The 20,783-nt window shown below is 37.3% G+C and overlaps 1 protein-coding gene and 1 long non-coding RNA gene across 12 annotated transcripts; one reads left to right on the top strand and one right to left on the bottom strand.

The window, feature by feature from the left end:
• The first annotated feature begins 550 nt into the window (after positions 1-550).
• Positions 551-3,458, top strand: LOC105273077 (uncharacterized). 3 transcript variants are annotated; one of them, XR_892879.1, is made up of 4 exons: positions 551-939; positions 1,141-1,411; positions 1,532-1,767; positions 1,874-3,458. It is a non-coding gene; the product is annotated as an uncharacterized lncRNA (long non-coding RNA). The 3 variants fall into 3 exon arrangements; XR_892880.1 differs by having other exon boundaries at positions 553-939; positions 1,532-1,562; positions 1,652-3,458; XR_892878.1 differs by having other exon boundaries at positions 553-939; positions 1,532-3,458.
• Positions 3,067-19,904, bottom strand: Wnk (Wnk kinase). Of its 9 annotated transcripts, none has more exons than XM_011315341.1 (8): positions 19,734-19,900; positions 16,447-16,626; positions 16,039-16,324; positions 15,510-15,652; positions 9,704-14,318; positions 9,284-9,358; positions 4,508-8,494; positions 3,067-4,441 (listed from the first exon to the last, which is right to left on the bottom strand). In XM_011315341.1, the coding sequence occupies exons 3-8, from the start codon at positions 16,267-16,269 to the stop codon at positions 4,244-4,246; spliced, it is 9,249 nt and encodes a 3,082-aa protein (XP_011313643.1). In that variant the 5' UTR covers positions 16,270-16,324; positions 16,447-16,626; positions 19,734-19,900; the 3' UTR covers positions 3,067-4,243. The 9 variants fall into 9 exon arrangements, with proteins under 9 accessions (XP_011313643.1, XP_011313641.1, XP_011313638.1 ...); XM_011315339.1 differs by adding an exon at positions 17,067-17,243 and having other exon boundaries at positions 3,067-8,494; positions 19,734-19,899; XM_011315336.1 differs by adding an exon at positions 17,109-17,243 and having other exon boundaries at positions 3,067-8,494; positions 19,734-19,899.
• Positions 19,905-20,783: the final 879 nt, after the last annotated feature.

Here is a 20,783-nt window from a genome sequence, read left to right as displayed (position 1 = left end):
GAACCCTGGCCGTCGGCGTGGTAGCCGAGCGCGTTACCGTTAGGATAACGCACTATAACAATAATTAAATTTCATTAGGAGTATATATTTTGCAAACGTATCGTTTTAAAAAATTGTTAATTTGTCAATTTCACAGGATATCTTTCTGCTTTTCAAAAATTCAGTGTTTAAACGATATTTAGATTGATTAACCAATTAAAAAAAGATAAAATTGAAATTATTTATAAAAAAAAAAAATGAAAGACGGCGGGATCGAACCCTGGCCGTCGGCGTGGTAGGCAAGCACGTTACCATTAAGACAACGCGCTCATTCTGTAAATAATATTTTTATTAGTGGTATATCTGCAACATATTAAATAATTTTTTTCATTGAAATTCCACAAGATATGGTTTCCCTCTTCCGCACGTTGTACAGTTGGCTAAATTTCAGTTAAACAAATAAAAAACAAAAAGCATTCACACCGCAGAAAATAAAATCCACCCCGTCGACTTGATAAACACCCCAGCATTGCAATAAAAACTTGGTTAATAAAAAAAAAACACCCCAGCATTGCGTGTGGCGCCCTCCATCAACAGTGCAATTCCTAATTACCGTATTGTTGCTGTTATTGACGACAGATCTGTATTTTGGCCTTATTTTTTCACCTTTTTCCTATAATTAATTACCGGATCAATCGATTGTAAAAACAATTGGGCTTTGGTGACGTTAATTAAGACATGTTCTGGTTATTAATTATTACACTATTGGCGAATGCCAATTCCGCGGCAGCATCTCATGGATTCGATTTCGGTGATACTTTGGCATTAATTATTGGACTTGTTATCGGGATCGTTGGATTTTTCGCCTGCATGGGGGCTTATGCACGAAGAAAGACTCGATATGATTCTATTTGAAGATCAGGTTATGCAGACGTATTTTTTTATGCTGCCCAGGGGATGGTAAGATCTTGATTTGTTTTTGTTCCTCTGTTTTTTCATTCTCAACCTCTCAGGTTTTCTCATTTTCCTCTAACTATTTACATCGTCCACTGACGTTGAATATTATAACAACAAAAGTTTTCTAGAGTGGAGCTATTCTAGACATTTTCCAAAATTATGCAACTATTTCAGACTTTTACAGAAAAATTATTGTCATTTCAGGACATCGAGAGAACGATAACTTTCCACGTAATCGTAATCATCCGGAATCATCGATGAATAATCAACATTTAAGGATATAGAGTCGAAAATAAAGTATAAGCATCGATCTACAATTTTATACGCCGGATAAACCTCATAATTTATAATAAATAATTATGAATTTTTTGTAACTAGATAGAATAAACTAAGATGTATATTTTACGTCATTTTATACAATGTATATTTCGACCTTGAAGTGAATTCGATTTACTCGAAGAACGGAGAAGACAAAGTAATTTCATTATCATTAATTATTATCAGTAATTATTATTAGTAATATTTTTTAACGCTTTTTTTTATCAGAGATTTACGAAATATATATCAAAGTTTAATTTTAATGATTTATTTTCAGGTAAATTGATAGAGACAATTGATACTTCGCAGTGAGTTTAAAAAATATTTTTAAAATCAACAGAAGGACTGGTATAGTTATTAGTTAATTTTTAATTTGAGCTTCTCCCATTTATTCCAGAACCGCATGGAAAGTTGCAGATTTTTTTGCAACTCGAGAACAAAGTAATAATTTTTAAAAAATACAATTTAACCCGCGTCTTTACGGGGAAGTCCCGAAATATTTGGATACATTCGGTAAATTCTAATATTTTATAATTTTATATATTTATATAATATTTTGTTGTATAATATTTTCTTTTTGCGAAGAAATTGTCTTTACTAAAATTAAATTTTCCTATAGGCATGGACCTTTCGTTATTTGTTGTCAATGGAATTGATTGAGAGAGGGAAAAAATATTCATAATCCATGAAGGAATGATCTGTCGCATATCAAGGTCGACCTGCTTTTTTTATTACCATTACAACACTACAATTATTAAAATTCCCAAAATTAAATAAGAATAACAGTCTTGATTCAGTCACATTTTTTCGGACGAACGTGAATTGTATCTTGTAGAAATTATTACCTACGAAGACCAGAACTAAAATATGACGGCAATAGTCGCTCTTCTGATTTAAATAATAAATAGTTAAAAGTCAGAACAAAAATTAAATAAAAAGACCGAATGAAATTCACAATAAAACAGTTAAATAAATTGATTAAACTGAACATTAAAATAATTTTCAATAGAAATATCCGAAAACGATAGAAACAATACATTATGAAAATATTACTCAACATAAAGAACAAAAACTGAACAAAAAAACGCTTTCACTAAAATGGATAAACTCTAGTTGAATTGAATTGAGGATATTTATCAACAATTCAACGGAATTGCAAAACCTAATGGAAGAGAGTGTCATATTGCACATTAACTTCGGTGGAGAGACATTTGAAATTTACAGAGAAATTGAAAAATCTTTTATCTGCAAAGTAAGGCCCTATAATACTTCTAATGGAATTTTTCTGTTGAGGGAAAATGTGGATTGTTAAAGTTGGAAAATGCCATTGCATCAGGCCCCACATCATCAGAATTCATAAAATCTTTAGAATTCCCTATAAAAATTTCTATAGGACAATCTCATGAAGAATTTCTGACATATTCTACAGAAAAAGTTATCCGAATTATGGACACGAATTTTCCTAAACCATCACGACATTTTCATTATTATAAACAAGCACAATAAAATATATATAAATAAAAAGTAGTTTCGATTCAGAATATTGAAAAATAGAACATGAATATCGCCTCAATATTTTTAACTGGTTTTTTTTTAATATAAAATCACATTATCTGTAGAATACTTTGGAATTCTCTCATTGGAAAAATTCATATCGGAAATTCTAGAGGATTATCCTATTGCCATTTTTAATTCGTGTTTAATTCGTTTTCACAGCTGCATTCATCGGACCAGCGAACCATAAAAAAAAGAAGGAAAAAAGGTCATACAATTCAGTATAGTATGTAATAAAGGAGCGAAAATATGGGTATATCTAACTAGTAACACATCTTATTGGTTTTCTTTAATTGAAGTAATTTTTAAAATTGCTAGAAAATACATTAAAGCATAACAGTGACTATATTTAATCGTCCTCATACATTCATTCATCTCGCACTCATAAAAAAAAACATTATGGTCATTCGTACATCTTTAATTAGCTCTCAAGATAAACGAAATCTATCAAGCACTCATTATCTCATTATTTAAAAACACTTTTACACTTACATTTTTTTTTTTTCTCCGAGGATAATGGCGAATTGTTCATAAGCCATTTCGATCGTAAGGACTAGTTGAGGCCTGCACAAATCATGAATCATACCTTCTTTCAATTGAAAACGAAAAAAAAAAAACTAATTTATCAGTTTTACCGAAAGAAAAAAAAAGCAGACAAATTCACTCATTAATCGTTTACAATTGGAAAATTCTCGTCATTCGATTCTCTTTTCTGACATTAAAGCCAACACTTAATCATTCCACACAATTCAATTACAAATATATATATCACGTGCGAACGTTTCGAGCTAATTCTTTTATATAATTAAAATCTATGTTTCTCTCTCTACTTCATTAATTCTCTGTGCAATTCGTCCTTTCAATGAATTTATTCAATCCATTAATTTCTACTCAGCGATCCGATTTTCTAATTGTTTTTTTTTCTCGTCTCTTTCTTTTTAAACAGTGGCACATTTGAGAAGAACTGCTCTCAGCAACAATGATCAATTAGGAGTGAAAGAACATTGGAAAATTTTCAATTTATTATCGATCGACGTTCGAATTGCGAATAAAAATTTTCGCATTTTTTAATATTTCAGAATTCCTAAAAATATAAAACAGCAATTTTTGGTAGGGATTTACTATTCTCCGTGAGTGTATTTCCATAAAACATTCCGAGATCATGGCGAATGACATTCTCTGTGGAAGAATTTAAGTGGCTAAAAAAAAAACAAACAATTCTTGACATGCTTTCTTTAAATCAATTATTTCCGAGATAAAATGTGCATTAAAATATAGAAATTTCGGGGCATGACATTCATTCTCTTCAGAATCAGTTAATTCAAATATCTTTGAAGCGAATAAGAATACGTGCCATATTATTTTTTGATCAACTCTTGAATATTGAAATTGAAAATTTCCGATTCTCCATTGAACCTCATTATCCCCAATATTTTCACTGCTCACTGTTATTTCCCTGTAAATTCTCATGTCCCTGAGGCTCCCCAGGTGGTGTCCCATTATGGGAACCACTATGATGCGGCGTAGCCGGAGTCTCCGGTTGGGATTGCGATTGCGAAGTCTCAGGAGGTGCGTAAACTAGTCTGTACCCAGGAGGCAGGAAAAATCCCCCATGGGGAGTATAACTGAAAGTCTGAAAATTAGCAGAATGTGAATCGTGATAATGTACGTAACCAGTACCACCAGCAGCACCACCAACTCCTGAAGATCCTGCAGAATTCGATACAGGTGTTGCCTGAATAATCGATCCAATTCCCGACGTCATATTGGTTGCATCAGGTAATATAGAAGTGAACTGGTACCCAGGATGACTGATCGTCGATCCATTAGTGCTTCCAATGCACTCACTCTCCTGAATAGCAAAAGATTTGTGAGAGCTCTCAGACATAACAGGAATAGGAATAACATAAGCATGAGATATTCCAGAGGCGGGTTGACTGGCTTGCTTGAGTTTCTGGGTTGCTAATCGAAGAGTTTCTTCAGTATCTGGAACATAACCAGAGATTCGGCGGAACGAGGCTTGTGGAGCTGTGCTAAACATCACATAATCTTCGACACCATGAGGTCTCGATGGGACAGTGGTAGCAACAGTGTGATATAAAAGAGGATGATGCTGATGGTGGGCAATGGCACTTGCCTGCTGCTGTTGCTGAATCAACAACTGAAGCTGATGTTGTTGGAAACGTTCAAGCTCCTCTCTGTGTCTCCTCTGCAAACACTCAAGCTCCAAGGTCTGTCTTTTAATCAACAATTGATATTCATCACTCGGAGTCAACTGTTTTCTCTCTTCCTTTTCCAATTCAATAGATAATCCCAGTTGAATCGATGATCCTGGGGGCATAGAACCCTCTCGGCTTTGCAGGACTACTGCCGGTGGTTGCTGCTGGAAATCATCAACGTAATGATGTCCCATATCCTGCATCATCGATTGCTTCTGAATATCAACTATTTGCCCTTGAATTCCCACTAATCCTTCTCCAGACGGTGGTCCAGACACTTTAGATACCATGAATCTTGAAACTTTTCTCACAGGCTGATTCTGCCCTGCTGTTTCTCCGTGTAACTCCAGGTGAACGGGCGTGTTGGATCCAGAATTACTGGAGACAATGCACGGTGCAACGGTGCCCACTGGAATTGCAGATACTGGAACGACTGAAGTGAAAAGCGGTTGGGCTGATGATTGCGAGGGTAACTGAGCATTTAGAGAAGGAATTCCTTGTACACCAGCCATTGGAGGGGTCAATGGCTGTGGAGAAGATGTAGGAAGCCCTGTACATTTATGATGAATCTTGGCAAGCTCTTGCTCCAATTCTTGTAGCCTCGATCCAGGTCTTGGAGCTCGGATATTTTTTACATTTTCTTTACTGGGACTGGAGACAGTATCTCCTGATGGAATTGGACTGTCTGTAGAAGCTGCGTCAGGGGTATTCATAATTGCCTGAGAACCTTGATCTTCATTCCAAGTCATGCTGGAAATATTGGGAGTACCTGTGACAGCAGTTGGCTCCACATGAATTTGTCCAGAGTGAACAGTTGCTTGAGGTGATAATGGACTCAGTGGTTGAACTTGTGATGGAATAGCTGTGACATTGGGAATTATTTTATTCTGGATCAATTGGGGATACGTATCGCATAATGTAGTTCCAGGAGGCCCATGGGGTGTTACTGGATGACTCATGGGTGGAGTGCCAACGTTAAGTGATTCTGAGGGTTGACTAGTCAGTTGTGATAGTTTTTGCTGGAGATCAGCAATAGTCTGTGGACCAGGGCTCGATATTTCCGCTGGTTTATCCAATGAATTTTGTTGGCTAAGCTTGTAATGATTCTGGACAATTGCTTGAGGCAACGAGTGATAAACTGAGTCTGAGGATTCCATTATCGTATGCTCAGGTGTGATGTCTCTACTTGAAATAGTTGTATCTGTCTCGTACATCATTTGACAATCCGAGCTTGTACGTCTGCTGATGCTGCCAACATCAATCGCTGAATCTGTCTCGGTTTTATGGTGATCGGGCAGTCTCAATTGCAAGTGCTGCTGGAGCTGATCCATCTGGATGTCTTGATGCTCCTGTGATAATTGGGATGGAACTTGCTGAATAGGCTGGGCAACACTTTGAATCGGTTTTACATATTGTACTGGAACTGGTTGAATCACGTGCTGAATGTTCTGATTCGCTGGATAGTTTGGCACAACCCATTGTCCTACCACTATATTCTGGTTCAGCAAATTCATCTCCACCTGATTTTGAATTTGTTGGCTCTCCTGAGGGACTGATTGTTGAGACTGAACCACAGGTTGGAGCAATGTTTGGGATTGGTGCTGCTGTTGCTGGAGATGATTCAGCTGCTGCATATTATTTATATCACTCTGCTGAGAATGCGTTTGCTGCTGAATCGTATGTATTTGCATTTGACCATGATTAATAGTTTGGAAATTTTGATGTTGAATTTGAAAATTTTGCTGTTGTACTTGCGTGAGAAGTTGTTGAGGTACTTCAGGTTGAATTGGTTGGAAGTATTGCTCTGAATGTAGAGTAGACAACGTTGTCGGTTGATTAATAATGTTTGACGGATCGTGAGGTGTAGCATTGTGTGGAGTGGTTGACTTTGTTTTTGGATTCGATAAAATATTAGCAAGGTTCTGAGCAAGATCTGGTAGAGTTGATGACACCTCTTTTGCTTTAATTTTCGGAGTATCCTGCAGTGTTGGCTGCATCGTCTGAGGGAAGTTCTGATGGAGATTCTGGTAATGATGCTCGTGAGACAATGGAGTCGATTGATCATTTTGTGGATGAGATATTGGTGGATTCGAAAGAGGATTGATTTCTACATTCCCTTGGGAGTCTGTGGATATATTTGAAGCCCTTCTGCTCCAGTCTTCAACATTATTACCTTGAATTTGACCCATAGGACCCGAAAGAATGACGTATTGTTGTTGAACGGGTTGACTCTGCTGTGGAGGTTGCATCTGCTGGGGAATGGATTGAACGAAATGTTGTTGCATTTGCTGCTGATGCTGACTCGTCTGATTCTGATCATGAATCATGTGCTGAGGGATATTCTGAGATATTTGAGGCTGCATTTGCATTTGATTAATGTCTATCATTTGGTTTATCTGATGCACTTGATTTTGCTGAACCACTTGATCTGGTTGAGTCACTTGTTGAATTGTATGTGATATTTCTGTTTGATATTGTTTACTCGAAACATTCTGAATATGTGGAACACTGTCATTTGTTTGGATTCCAGTTTGGTGGATAATTCCAGTATTTTGCTGCACAACTCCATTATTTTGATGATACTGGACATTCTGAACGTTCTGGATATTTTGAATTAGCTGCGGGTTCTGAGATAAATTTGTGGTTTGAACAACCATTACAGTTTCTTGTTTTGTTTGCGTAACAACTGCAGTTTTAGTTGACAACTGATTAAGCTGTTGCATTGATTTTAATTGATTAATCTGTTGATTATTCACTGAGTCTTGATGAATAAATTCAGTACCTCCAGATCGTATCTCCATTGATTTTACATCCACCTCGTGTTTTTGAATATGCTGAATGTTGTCGACGGGTGGGAGTAATATTGATTGGACTGGTGTTGCAATTTTTTCATGGACGGTTACGTTCTCCAAATCCCCAGATATTGTCTTCTGTTCAGCCACTGGACTCACCAGAAACCTGGAAATTTTTCTCATGGGTAGAATTTTCGATTTAGGTTCTGATGTTGAGAGTAATTCTTCAGGAACTTCTGATGTAAACTCCTGGGAATCATCAGGAAGTGTTGACAATGTTATGGGTGGATTCATTTCACGAGCGGCATCTTCTCCAGATTTTTTTGCTGTTGGAGATTGGTCTACAGTGACGGGGAGCATGGGCCTTGTGATGATCTCGCCAGTATCCTCCAGTGAACTGTTGTTGGGTTCTAGAAGTGTCTCCTCAGACCCCACGCTCTCGTAGTTCTCGTTGGAATCACTGGGAACGTTCACTGGGGTGAGTGTATCTGTATTTTGGGTTGACGTAGATGAACGTCGAGAAATTTCCTCTGAAGTACTATTTTCAGTGGTATTTGGACCTTCACAAGATGTCACACTTGCTGGAGTTTTATCCACTTGTGTCGATCCTATTTGCGACATTATTTGATCGATTGGAAGGATCTTTGAAGAAGCTGAGTTCGAGGTCTCGTCTCTCTAAAATTATAAATAAAGAGAATCGAGAAAACGTAATTTTTGGGTTCAGTGATAGCAAGGATAGGAATATCGTCAATTGAATAAATTGAATAAATCCAAAATATACAAGATAGTTCGAAAACAAAGTGATGAAAGAATTCAAGGTGATACGGAGAATATTAGTAATTATGACTTGCATAGTGGAGCTATAGGACCTATGAGAGAAATCCAGGGGAGAATCCACGGATTTGGAGATTTTTCTACAAAAATAATGTTTTTTGAGTTTTTTTCTCGTAATCCTGCTCATCGTTGAGAAAATCATTTGATTAACAACTAGTCTGTGACTGATCAAAACTCTCATTATTAATTTTTGAATTGTTTTGATAGTTAGAACAGTAGAAATAAATGATCAGTGAGTGAATCCTGGGATGGCAAAAGACCATTTATGATTTTAATATTCACCAAGAGAACTTATTAAATAGATCATTAAATAAAAACGTCGATCTGATATCGTATTAAAATGAGAAAGACAGAGAATTCGAGATCCAAGAAAATTAACCGACTGAAATGTATCGCAGAAATGAAGAATAAAAAAATTAGAGAAGACATTTTTGAGGAAACGAAAAGCAATATAAAACCTTCATTCAAATCGATAAATTGCACAAAAAATTGCATAGGGGAAAAAAATCTTGTGGAGAAATCAAATAATAAAAACTTGACGAGATTATAAATAAACATACACTCAGAAGAACATAAAAAACCTCAAGATTGAAGGAGGAAAATCTGGAATAGGGGAGCTTGAAAACTCACCGATCGATGCCTACGATGAGCTTTGTAGGAAGATCGATGGCTGCTCTGACGAGTCAGTGAACCATGTCTGACCTGCTGCGTTCCAAAAATGACATACAGGGTTTTTGTATACCCAATTAAAAGAATAATTTATGATTAATCTAGACATGTGTCGAAACTCAATGAATTTCGAACGTCGAAAAGAAAATGTGAGTACAAATGTACCCGACAATTTAAAGAGACCCAATGTCCCTCATTTCTGTTTATTTCTGAAGCGGATAGATCTTCAAGAATTTGTGGAGAAATTGATGGAATTAGTTTGCTTCATGATTTTATGCTTGAAGTTAAAGAGAGAAATAGATAGAAGGATCAGTGATACCTTAACCCTCCCAGTAATGATTTAAAAGACAAATAATAATAAAAAATAAAAGCCAAGTTTACCTTCGATGGGTCGAGACTGTGATCTCTATCTCTAGGTCTCCGACTGGTCACTGGACTGCCACCAGCTGATTGATCCGGGGGTCCGTGAGCCACCAGAGGCAAGCTCCTAGAAGGATCCAATCTCAATTGCTTCACAATGTCCTCAATCAGCTCCGTAAACGTCTCACACTGTGTCTGAGGCAACAAATTCTCAGCAATCAATTTATTAGCAATATCCAATGGCACCATATCATCTCTATCAAACTTGAACGTAACAGTTTTCTGTTTACTAGTATCCAACTGGCATTCAACAGTCATGGACTGGCTCTCTGCATTGCTCACCGATAAAACCGTCAACTTAATTCCCGGTTTCTTCCTTTTAGTGCCTGATCGTTTGACTCTACTTCTCTCTGGTGCAGCAACACTCTCCGAGTTCTCAGATTGATTGTCGTATGGGGCTGAAGATCCTGATTGCTCCTGCTGAAGATTTTGCGATCCATCAAACGTCAAAGAAGTAACAGATTCCATTGTATCTTGTTTTGTCAATGAACCCTGGGAGGAAGTCATTTTAATAGCTTCCTGAAGCTGAATTTGGGATTGAGATTGAACTTGTTGTTGGACTTGAGCTTGGACCTGAGACTGCGCCTGAACTTGAGTCTGCATGTGTGATTGTATTTGAGCCTGTTGAGGTTGAATACTCTGCTGTGTAGGAATTATGTTAGGATTACTCCCTTGAATTTGATTAGCCTGTGTATACTGCATTTGCATCATCACTTGTGCCTGTCCGGTGGTAATATTTTGGTTCTGCACGGTATTAGATAATTGTCCAGTTGCCTGATTGTTCTGAACACTGGTCAGACCAAGAGGCTGAGACTGACTGGTTTGAACAAATCCCTGGGACGGTGTCACGTGCACAGGAGTGTTCGATACTTGCACATACGTTTGAGACGTCGATTGATTGGTATTGCAGTGAGTCGGAGCGTTGGAATTGCTGGGATAATGATACACTTGCTGTTGAATATTCTGTTGATAAATAGTAGCACCTTGCTGATAGTACTGCTGCTGTACCTGTATTGGCGTTGGATTCATCTGATTCGATATTATTTGATGAGATAATTGTGGTTGTTGCATCTGTCCCTGTGCGTACTGCATGTGAGTTTGACCTTGCTGAAGAATTTGCTGAACTTGTTGAACCTGCTGAACCTGTTGAACCTGCTGAACCTGTTGTACCTGCTGAACCTGCTGAACCTGCTGTTGAGGTTGATTCAACTGTATCTGAGATTGTACCTGTCCCGGCTGCTGTACAGACATCTGATTAATTTGTACATACTGCTGTTGCTGCTGGACATGTGCCTGCTGTGAAACACCAGTTTGAATGATCTGAGGGAATTGAGGTGGTCCCTGAATAGTCTGTGGTGTTGAGCACTGAGATGTATTTGCACTCAACGCCTGGGCAATCTGCTGGGTGTACTGTGGCGGTTGTTGGCCCTGTGTTGGATACTGAATTTGTTGATATACCTGAGGCTGACTTCCTGCACCAACTTGCGCCATTTGCTGAGCTTGTTGAGGCTGTACAACGGCTGTTGTCTGTTGTGTCATCATTGCCTGCTGCTGAACCATCTGCACCTGCTGTGGTTGCATATTCTGTTGCAACGATTGTTGCATGCTCTGCTGAGTGTTTGCAGGAATTGTCTGAGGTTGTTGGGGAATCTGAGACTGCATTGATGCTTGGATCTGGGGTTGCATCTGAATATGTCCTTGCATTTGCATACTCAGCTGCTGCTGCTGCTGTTGCTGCTGCTGTTGTTGCTGTTGATGATGCTGTTGTTGGTGGTGATGATGGTGGTGATGCTGCTGCTGCTGCTGCTGCTGTTGTGGCTGAATCTGCTGAGTCTGTTGCTGTACCTGCAGCTGTGGTTGCAATTGAGATTGCAGCTGCGACTGTGAAGACTGCTGTGACTGTTGCTGCGGTTGATTCTGCTGTTGCATCTGCTGTTGAGGTTGTATCTGCTGCACCTGCACCTGTTGCAATAAATTAGGGGGATTATCTACAACAGCTTCTCTGTCCAGACGTTCCTTCTCCTCCTTGGATTTTCTATCTTCACGATCACGAAGTAATCCAGCAATTTGTGATTTCAACATCTTCGTTACAACCTTCGCATCTTCTTCAAGTATCAAACTTGATTTAGCCATCTCAAGTGCTACTTCCTCAGCATTATCGGATTGAATATCAAAGTCAAATTGAATGGCTTCATTCTCTTTATGCTTATTACTACGTTTCTTTGGATCCAAAACACGTAATCTAAACTCAACGCGTGATAATTCGGTATCAGCAACTGCAGTATCACGTGATACCATTTCCAATTTCAGTCCAACGTCCTCAGCGAAAAATTCGTGGTTCAATAAATCCTTGACAAGTGGCCTCTCTTCTTTCTTTAGTCTTATGCACATTTCTATAATCTCACGAACCTCGGGATTCTCTACTTTGTCGTAAGAGAGAGGTTTCACACCAGAGACTACACGTTTATAGATTTGAGCTGGTCCAGTACACTCCGAGTATGGATATTCACTCGTTGCCATCTCCAACATGCACATGCCAAAGGCATAAACGTCCACTGACTCGTCATAGTGTTCCTCGTACATCTCCGGTGCCATGAATTCGGGTGTTCCTATTACACTCTTCGCAAAGCTACGGTTTTTCAATGTTGCCAAGCCTAAGTCACCGATTTTTACATGACCAGTTGGTCCTGTGATGAAGATGTTGTCGCATTTGAGGTCTCGGTGGATTATTGGAGGTGATCGAGAGTGAAGAAAAGCTAGACCTTTTAATATTTGTCGACACCATGATTTAACGACTTTGGGGCTCAATTTTTTAAAGCGCCTAAGGTATGTTTTGAGAGTACCTGACGTCATTAACTCAGTCACAAGAACAATGTATTTTCTACGAGTTAGAGTGACTTCCCAGTAGTCATAGAAGCGTACGATATTGGGATGCTGAAGTCCCTTTAACATCTCTGCCTCTTCTCGAAATCTCAATCGCTCTGTTTTATTAAGTTTTTTCTCCTGAAGTTCACACCAGGCTACAGCAACTCCAGTCTGAGTATCCAGACCACGATAAACAGTCTTGAAACTTCCTCGACCAATTTCTTCCTCAAATTTTAAGAATCTCTCGTCTGGAGAGATACCAATTGCCTTTTCGTCATCACCATCGTCTTCAACAGTCTGCACCTTAACTTTCATCATTAAATTCCTTACATCCTCCATGGTCATTGTCTCTTGAGTCAATTTAGTGGCATCAGCCTTAAAATTTTCGTCTAATAGTGGACCTATGAATCCCTCAACAGTCTCTTCCTGGACAGATGTATCCTTCTGATCATTGTGAATAATTTCCGATTCAGTTTTTCTTGTATTCATTATGGGATCGATGGATTTTGATACTTGAGGAAGTTCTAATTCTGATTCTTGTTCAGTATCGAGTGGAGGAACTTTACCAAGTTTACTCAAGGATTCTCGAAGTGCTTGAGCTGCTACAATATCACTTATACTCGTACCATTGTCATCCTCGTATATTGTCACTGTTTCCTCCACGTCAATTGATGTAACATCAATAGAGGAAATATCTTTCGCCTCTTCTTCTTTTCCAGTCATCGCTGATTCACCCGTTACATCAGCCATCATAAATCTCATGTTCTTCATCGTTGAAAATTTGAATTTTTCAGTTCCATCATTGACTTGATCGTCGTTTCTCGATGACGATGATAAGGATTTTTTTGATGAATCAGTTTCTGTCGCTTCACTCGAAATCTTTCGCTTTGGAATCTGCGATGTTGTATCTACGGAGGTTTTTCGTTTCTCTTTAGTCTCATTCTTGATTTTTGTTTCTTGTTTTGTAATGGATGACGGCTGTTTATCGGTGTCCATTGATCGAGAGTAATTCGAAATTGTTTTCGAGCGTTTATTGTCGCCATCGAGTGTTTTGAAGGAAATTTTTCGAACTGGAGTCGACGTTTTGGTACATTCCAGGGTGTCTGAATGTCGCTCTTGGGAGGAGTTTGATTTTCTTATTAGATTCTCATCAATCAATCGTGAATCCGAGTCCATTGGGGATACTCTATCCACAGTTTCCTCTTCAGTACTTACTTTTCTAGATTTAACTAGATCAATTGGCGTGGGCGGTGTTGAACTGAAACTGGGTATTCTGGACATAGCTTCACTAGTTGATGATACCTCTTCCACATCGCTACAACCGGTATCACTTGTTTGATCCTGATTCACCAATGGAGATTGTTTTTTTGATGACGCCAAACCATTTGTAATTAACGTGGACTCCACAGTCTCTCTTCTTAATTGTTTTTTATTTGAATTACGATTTGAATTCTTACTGTCACCAGTACCACCACTTCCTGACGGATTTATTATGCCGATTTTGCGCTGGCGACGGTGATTACGCTGGGTTGTAATGACGCCGCAACTATTTGTCGGGTCAGTATTGGCTATGTGGCCCACCCCCAAGGTAATGCCGCTCTGGGTATCGGTATCGGTGCTGACGTTACTACTGGCCAGGAGTTTTGGGCATAAGCCGGACAGACCCACACCCCCTGTTCCCCCCGACGCACGCTGTTTTGTTGTCTCATACCTGCAAGAAGTTTTAGAGTTTATTTCGTTACCTTCTCGAGGGTTGGCTTCTAGGTAAGTCAATTTACGAGCCAAGTAATCGGAAAACCATTATTCACGTGGACGTTAAGACGAAACTGTTGCAAGGGTAAGTGCGTATTGTACGCATTGGAGACAAATATTCGTAGAAAATAATGAAATACTCCAGGTACTTCGCAAGGAAGAATGGTTTTAGGGGGATTTCTATGGAAATATATGAGAGGAAATTCGCAGGCGGTCGGTCAATTTTTGGAAATGTTTTTCAGACTGTAAATGTTTTTTTGTATACAAAAGAGAATTATGTAGTGCAGTGTTTATTGCGATATTTGCATTCCATTATTGTTTATGTATATATCAGCATTGTTATTCTGAAATAAAGAGGATTTATTACATAAAATCTGAAGGAGAATGGAACATTTCAATATTCAGTCAATACTTATTCTTCTATCTCCGTAATTTACGATTCCAATATAATAAAATTTGAAGTCATTCGAAATGCCTTTCAGAAATAATTTTTGGACATTGCCGGAGGCTAGTGGAAAATTTAAAGACGTTGACCTAATGGAAAATGATGAAAACTCAAGAAATTGAAAATGTTTGAAAGTAAATGTCCACAAGTCAATTTTTTTTCTTGAAAATTCCACAGGTAATGAAAAATTTGAAAATTGAAAATCTCAAACAAAAAGGAAAATTTGTTCATTCAAAAAAGCCAAATTATTAATAATAAATATTTTAAGCCAACGAGTTCAAATTCAAATCAATAATTCAATGAGTGAATAATTTCGGACGAAAATCTCAGAAATTTAAAAAACCAATAAAAATTGACGGGGTACAATTAATGACTGGCAATTAATGTTTTTATAGTGAACTGATTTGAAGAATTAAAAAAAAAATAATTTGTTTGAATAAATATTGATTTAATAATGAATTTGTTCTCTCAATATATATATATCTTTGATGTAATAAAATGTTCAAACCGAAATTCTAATGTTTCACGAAACGACAGGGCTGTCAATGAATTGTAAATTAATAGAAGAATTGAAATAAAATAAATTGATGCAGAACCGATTTATACAAGAAAGTGATAATACTCGAGAGATAAAAAAAATGAATAATTTCTTTTGGTATTTTTCAATGTAAGAAGCCATGAAGTTTGATACAGACATCATTATACCTGTCCTGTCTGGTGTGGCCAGAGGGAAAGAGTCCTCGCACTGCGTTGCCTATAGCTGCACGTTTTTTTGGTTCTTTTTCTCGGCCTCTGCAGCTTCCACCACCTGAGCTCACCTGATGATCTTGGCGGTGACCTTTATCAGCCTATTGAAAAAAAAGAAAAGAAATTAATTTTCTAGAATTTACAAGATTTCGAGACGAAATATCCTCCAATCAATTTTTTTTTTTTTAAGATTTTTTCATGTGCAATTAGAATTATATTATCCCAGAATAATCAAAATTATCCTGCAATAAAAATAAAAATAAAAATGACGGGCAATTTTCTTTTTTCCGAAATAATTATTCAATGAATGACCATTTTTAATTTGACCCAAATCCATTTGGGATTGAGGTTCCTCTTAATTGTTAAATCATATGAAGAACACGCCAATATAAATAAACAAAAGAAAATAATAATCTCAGCTATAAAAGGATTTGAGAGTATCATCGTTAAAAGTCAACAATGATATTTTTTCAAATACAAATAGTACCTTCAAGCCAAGGAACTTGATGCTGAGACTTCCGTTTGAATTAGTTGGAACTGGACTGAGATCACAACGTAATCTCCTGTGGGATTTTTCCAGCAGTGGACGATTATTAATATCAAATTCCAAAGGATTACCAATGGGAAAACGACTGGGCGTGAGCACAATATCTTCAGTACGTTTTTTATTGGTGCTCACCGGGCTCACTGCTTTATTATCATTGCAGCATCTCGGCATTGCACGAGATCACTTGTCTCTTGAATGTATTTTCTTTTTTCTCTCTCTGGGTAATCTGTGAACTCCACTCATTCACTTCAATTATCAATTCCACCACACGCTATTGATTCTATCACTTAGCCCCAGATTAATTATTCAATATATCATCAATACCATTAATTGCAAATCAATAATCACCTGATTTGTGATGGAACTCTGATTATTTTACGATATTATAATTTTTTTTTTCTTTTATGTCCAAGTTAATGTTTTAATTAATTTTTGCATTGATTTGTATTCTATCCTCAACCAAAATCCATGAGAGTGTCGGACAATCGAGTGCTAAAGTACTGTTATTGTTGAGGGGACCTTTGGAATCTGTAAAATATCCTGTAATTAATTAGTATTCAGATGTAATCAATTTTTGTGCGATGATAAACATAAATTACATTGAATTCTATCTAGGGACTTGGATTCAGAGATTTGCAATTTTTTTCATGTGTCTACTGATTGAAAAATAAAATTCTTCTTTCGAATTTTAATTACAATTTTCACTCAGAGTTTTTAACATTCAACAATTCAGAATGATTTTGAAACAATCAGTGAAATATACGAGCTAGGCTTGAAAAAAAAATAAAAATACCAAAGATATTTGGATATTCTCGATTGGAAAATATTAACGAATCAAAGGAAGACGGGATTCTCATGAAAACTCCTGTTTGTGGCATAATCTTTGCTCCATCGAGATAATATTTATGAATGGCCAGATGTCCTGTCCCTTGAATGACGATTTACTACTGAACATCTTCAATTTTTACCAGAGAATAATGCAGAGAATTTAAATCTTGATTATTGCGGACCTATTGGTATAATAGATGAATGCATGATCACATTTGTCCACATTCAACACGAACTATAAACTGGAAATTGAATTTCAGTCTCAATCCGATTACTCATTGGATTCATTCTCTCATAGTATCCTGCCTCAGATCAACCTACAAATGCAAAAAAATAATTATAATATCGCAGATAAATAGCAAAGATTTCCTAGATTCTTGATTATTTTTTCCATTTCTCGATTATTTACTAGAATAATTAAAAAACAACGAGCTCGACTGGATTCTGAATTTTTGTATGCCACTCAATAAAAAAAATGATAAATCCCATTGGTCGATCAGATATGTGCTCTCAATGATTTTTCCACTGACGAAACGAAAACTTTTTAATTTTTTCGCTAGAAAAATTCATTTCGACAATAAAAATTGATTTATCACATTTTTAAAATTCTTTCATTAATTCTTTTTTTCAATCCAATGGATAATCATTAGTTTTATTTGATCAGTAGCTTCAAGCTGACCATGGCAAATGATTATTAACATGTGACACTGGCACAAGAGTACTGAATTTGTTGGAACGTGATGCAATATCGACTTCACCAATAAAGTGTCAAGCATCACAAAACGTAATCTGACACTGACTCATAAAACGGTAGGTAGGTAATATAGTGTTGACAGTGCGCAGCACTGATATCAACAAGTCCCTCACGTGTTTTTAATTCTTTGTGCACAAACAGCGATGCAAAATAATTATTAAATTCCCAACACCGAGACATTGAATCAAAAATTCATCTCCAAACTATTAAATATTTTTTTATAAATCTGGATGAATGTGATGATTCTCAAATCGAGAACCTGAAGAAGGGGAGTCACTCGAGGAAGTCATCACCAAGGAAATCTCCACAACTTCATAATAAGAAAAATAATGTGACTGTCGACGACACGTGTACGTGTCGATTGTCCTATCGTACTCATGACACACTCCAGAGATATTTTGGAGCAGAACTCTAACTCGAACGACTAGCATTTCGAATTGAATTCAATTGATTCTATATAATCGACTCCCCTTTGCGTGTTTGCCTTATCAATTGGACTACGACAACATGATGTTCTCCAAATTTCCAATACATAATTATTTCATTGAATCCTCACTGATTTCTGAGCACCACCTAAAAGCAATTTCCACTCTATCAAAATCGCTGCAATTACCGGCACCCTAAAAACAAAAATCACAGAGCTCATACCAAAAACTACTCATAACTCGCATAATCCTGTTGAACATCCAATCGAGAGAGCAAATACGAGAATGATTTTCTCACCGCAATTCACATATCCTTTTTCCTTTTTTCCTATTTTCCTCTTTTCTTCTTTTCCTATTTTCCTCTTTTCCTCGTTTCCTCTTTTCCTTTTTTCCTTCCTGCACTTTTCCTCGCAACATTACATCTCATTACCCGACATATCTATTTCAACGAGATGATTCCATCCGAACCTAATGAACATTCGAGTTTTTAGGGGCTCTCACAATGATGATATAAATAAAAAGAAGATCTTGTCAAAATATTCTCGAAGAAAGTCACTGACAGTGCGCAACAGAGTCAAAGTATCCTCCGCGACATACAGGCGTCACGGTCGCAGTTGGTAACGACGGAGAGAAAGAAAAAGACAAATATATATATATATATGTATATATAGAGCGAGGGGGTGAGAGGGGATATATAAAAGCAAGTGAAATCCCCTAAACTGAAGCAAGATAAAATGTAACATGTAAAGGAGGGGGGCACGTGCGTGAGCAGCTTCGAGGGCACAACGCACACCGCAAATCAAATAAGCTCGCCATTTTCTCTCTTACTCCCACCTATTTGCCATTAATGTACAAACTGGCAAGAGGCAAGAGGCAAGAGGCAAGAGGCAAGAGGAAAGAGGCAAGAGGCAAGAGGCAAGAGGCAAGAAGCAAGAGATCCAACACATCGAAAAATTCTCAGGAGAAAAAGAAAATCGTCACGGGCTTTTACACGCATCACACGCACACAGAAAACATCATGAGACATTTCAGACATACTTTTGAGATATCATCAACACATTCGATGACTTTAACTCTACAGACACCCACACACATACATTTAGATGACCAATACTGAGTTTGCACACCAACACATTATAATAAATAACCCACACTGCCAGATACGTTGAGAACTGTACGAGCCACGATAATGTGACATCTATCCCAAAAATATCGTGCCAGAAGGCAGATTGAAGATGTTAAAAGTATTTAATTCCAAATGATGGAGTGAAGTAGACAGATTGCTAATTGTTTATAATGAGTAAATCATGGACAAATGACCATTCATTATCACCAATTTAATTTATTCCTGACTCTACGAATTGTCCTGGCTCTTGATGAGGAGCATCCGCTCAAATTGAGGTTTGGCTTGTCAATCAGGAGCATTAATAAAAACGCCACAAAAAAGATCAACTCGTAGATAAAAAAAAATAAACAAAAAAAATATAAAGAAATAAAAAGAGAAATAAGCCGAGTGAAACCGGGTCGGTTGCACTCAATTCTCCAAATAAACGTGTTATCCAAATGTCTCAGAATAATAAAAAATTCACGGTATAAGGTACAGCGAGTGAGTTGAATTTCCTCAGTACCTGATTATCATCACTGATAGACACTGGAGATTGTGATAGTTCGTTTATTATGACTGATTGGTTATTCATTTGAGGCCGAAATATTTCTCCTATTGTGTCAATCCCCGGCGACCAAAGGCTCGTACAACACTCGCGTGCACCACACAACCCAACACTACCAGAGTCCAAGCACAGAGCAACAATCCCCACCATCAACCCATTATCCACCATGTACCTTCGTCCACCCCCTGAGCCCCTCCCCTCTGTCGCCCCCTTTTTTCTGTCTGGGCTTTAGGTATTTATCGCAGGCGCCACTGACTTTTTTTTCACACTGTATATGCATGTAACGGATCGTCCAACAAAATTACTCTCTTCTCTCATATCCACTCCATGCTAACCAAGATACTTCGGCAACTATTTCTTTCTCTATAGATATGTGGATGACCAGTTTTTTTAATTTATTTTATATATTCGGGGAATTCTGTTTCATCTTTCGAGGGGGTGAGGGGGTGAGACATGGAGCGACGTCTGACGGGGGGGTATGCAGTTGAAGAGTAGAAATCTGCAAGATGTCGGGGATGTGTGTGTTAAGGGTATGTGGAGAATAATTGGGATGTGTTGGTTTGGGGAAAGGTTCAGTGGAATTTGGAAATCATTTTTTTTTTAGAATTTTTTGTTATCGTGAAAAGATCTTTAAACTGCGCGGGAGTTTTCCATTCGAAATGGTTGTAGTTATAAAATATAATTGATATTCTCTATCATGAAATGTATATCAGCGAAAAAAATTGAATTGTTTTTTATTGAGTATGAATTTTAATACAAAATCCAATTTTCAGCAGCGGGATATGAATTTGTCTTGAAAAAGTATTAGAAAAAATGTTTTCCTTGGGCTTTGAGGATTTTGGAGGGATTCAAATTTTCTAGTTCCAATTTTCGGAGAATTGAAAATTGAAACATGAATTATTAAATGGCGGTTTTACCAAAATTCTTTTGGATTTTTTAAGAATAGAGGACATTATAGCAAGGTCTCAATAATTAAAGATTTGTCAGATTTTTTCCGCCATTTGGATT

The sequence above is a fragment of the Fopius arisanus genome, unplaced genomic scaffold, assembly GCF_000806365.1.
Source record: "Fopius arisanus strain USDA-PBARC FA_bdor unplaced genomic scaffold, ASM80636v1 scaffold00004, whole genome shotgun sequence".
In the NCBI taxonomy this organism is placed as follows: domain Eukaryota; kingdom Metazoa; phylum Arthropoda; class Insecta; order Hymenoptera; family Braconidae; genus Fopius; species Fopius arisanus.
This window is presented reverse-complemented; position numbering and strand designations above follow the sequence as displayed.

Excerpts from the sequence above, each read along its gene's own strand:
- Wnk (XM_011315339.1), bottom strand. The coding sequence starts at position 16,269 with ATGCCGAGATGCTGCAATGATAATAAAGCAGTGAGCCCGGTGAGCACC. Across the intron at positions 9,359-9,703 it reads ACAGTCTCGACCCATCGAAG|CAGGTCAGACATGGTTCACT; the intron begins GTAAACTTGGCT and ends TTTGGAACGCAG. Across the intron at positions 8,495-9,283 it reads CTCATCGTAGGCATCGATCG|AGAGACGAGACCTCGAACTC; the intron begins GTGAGTTTTCAA and ends TTATAATTTTAG.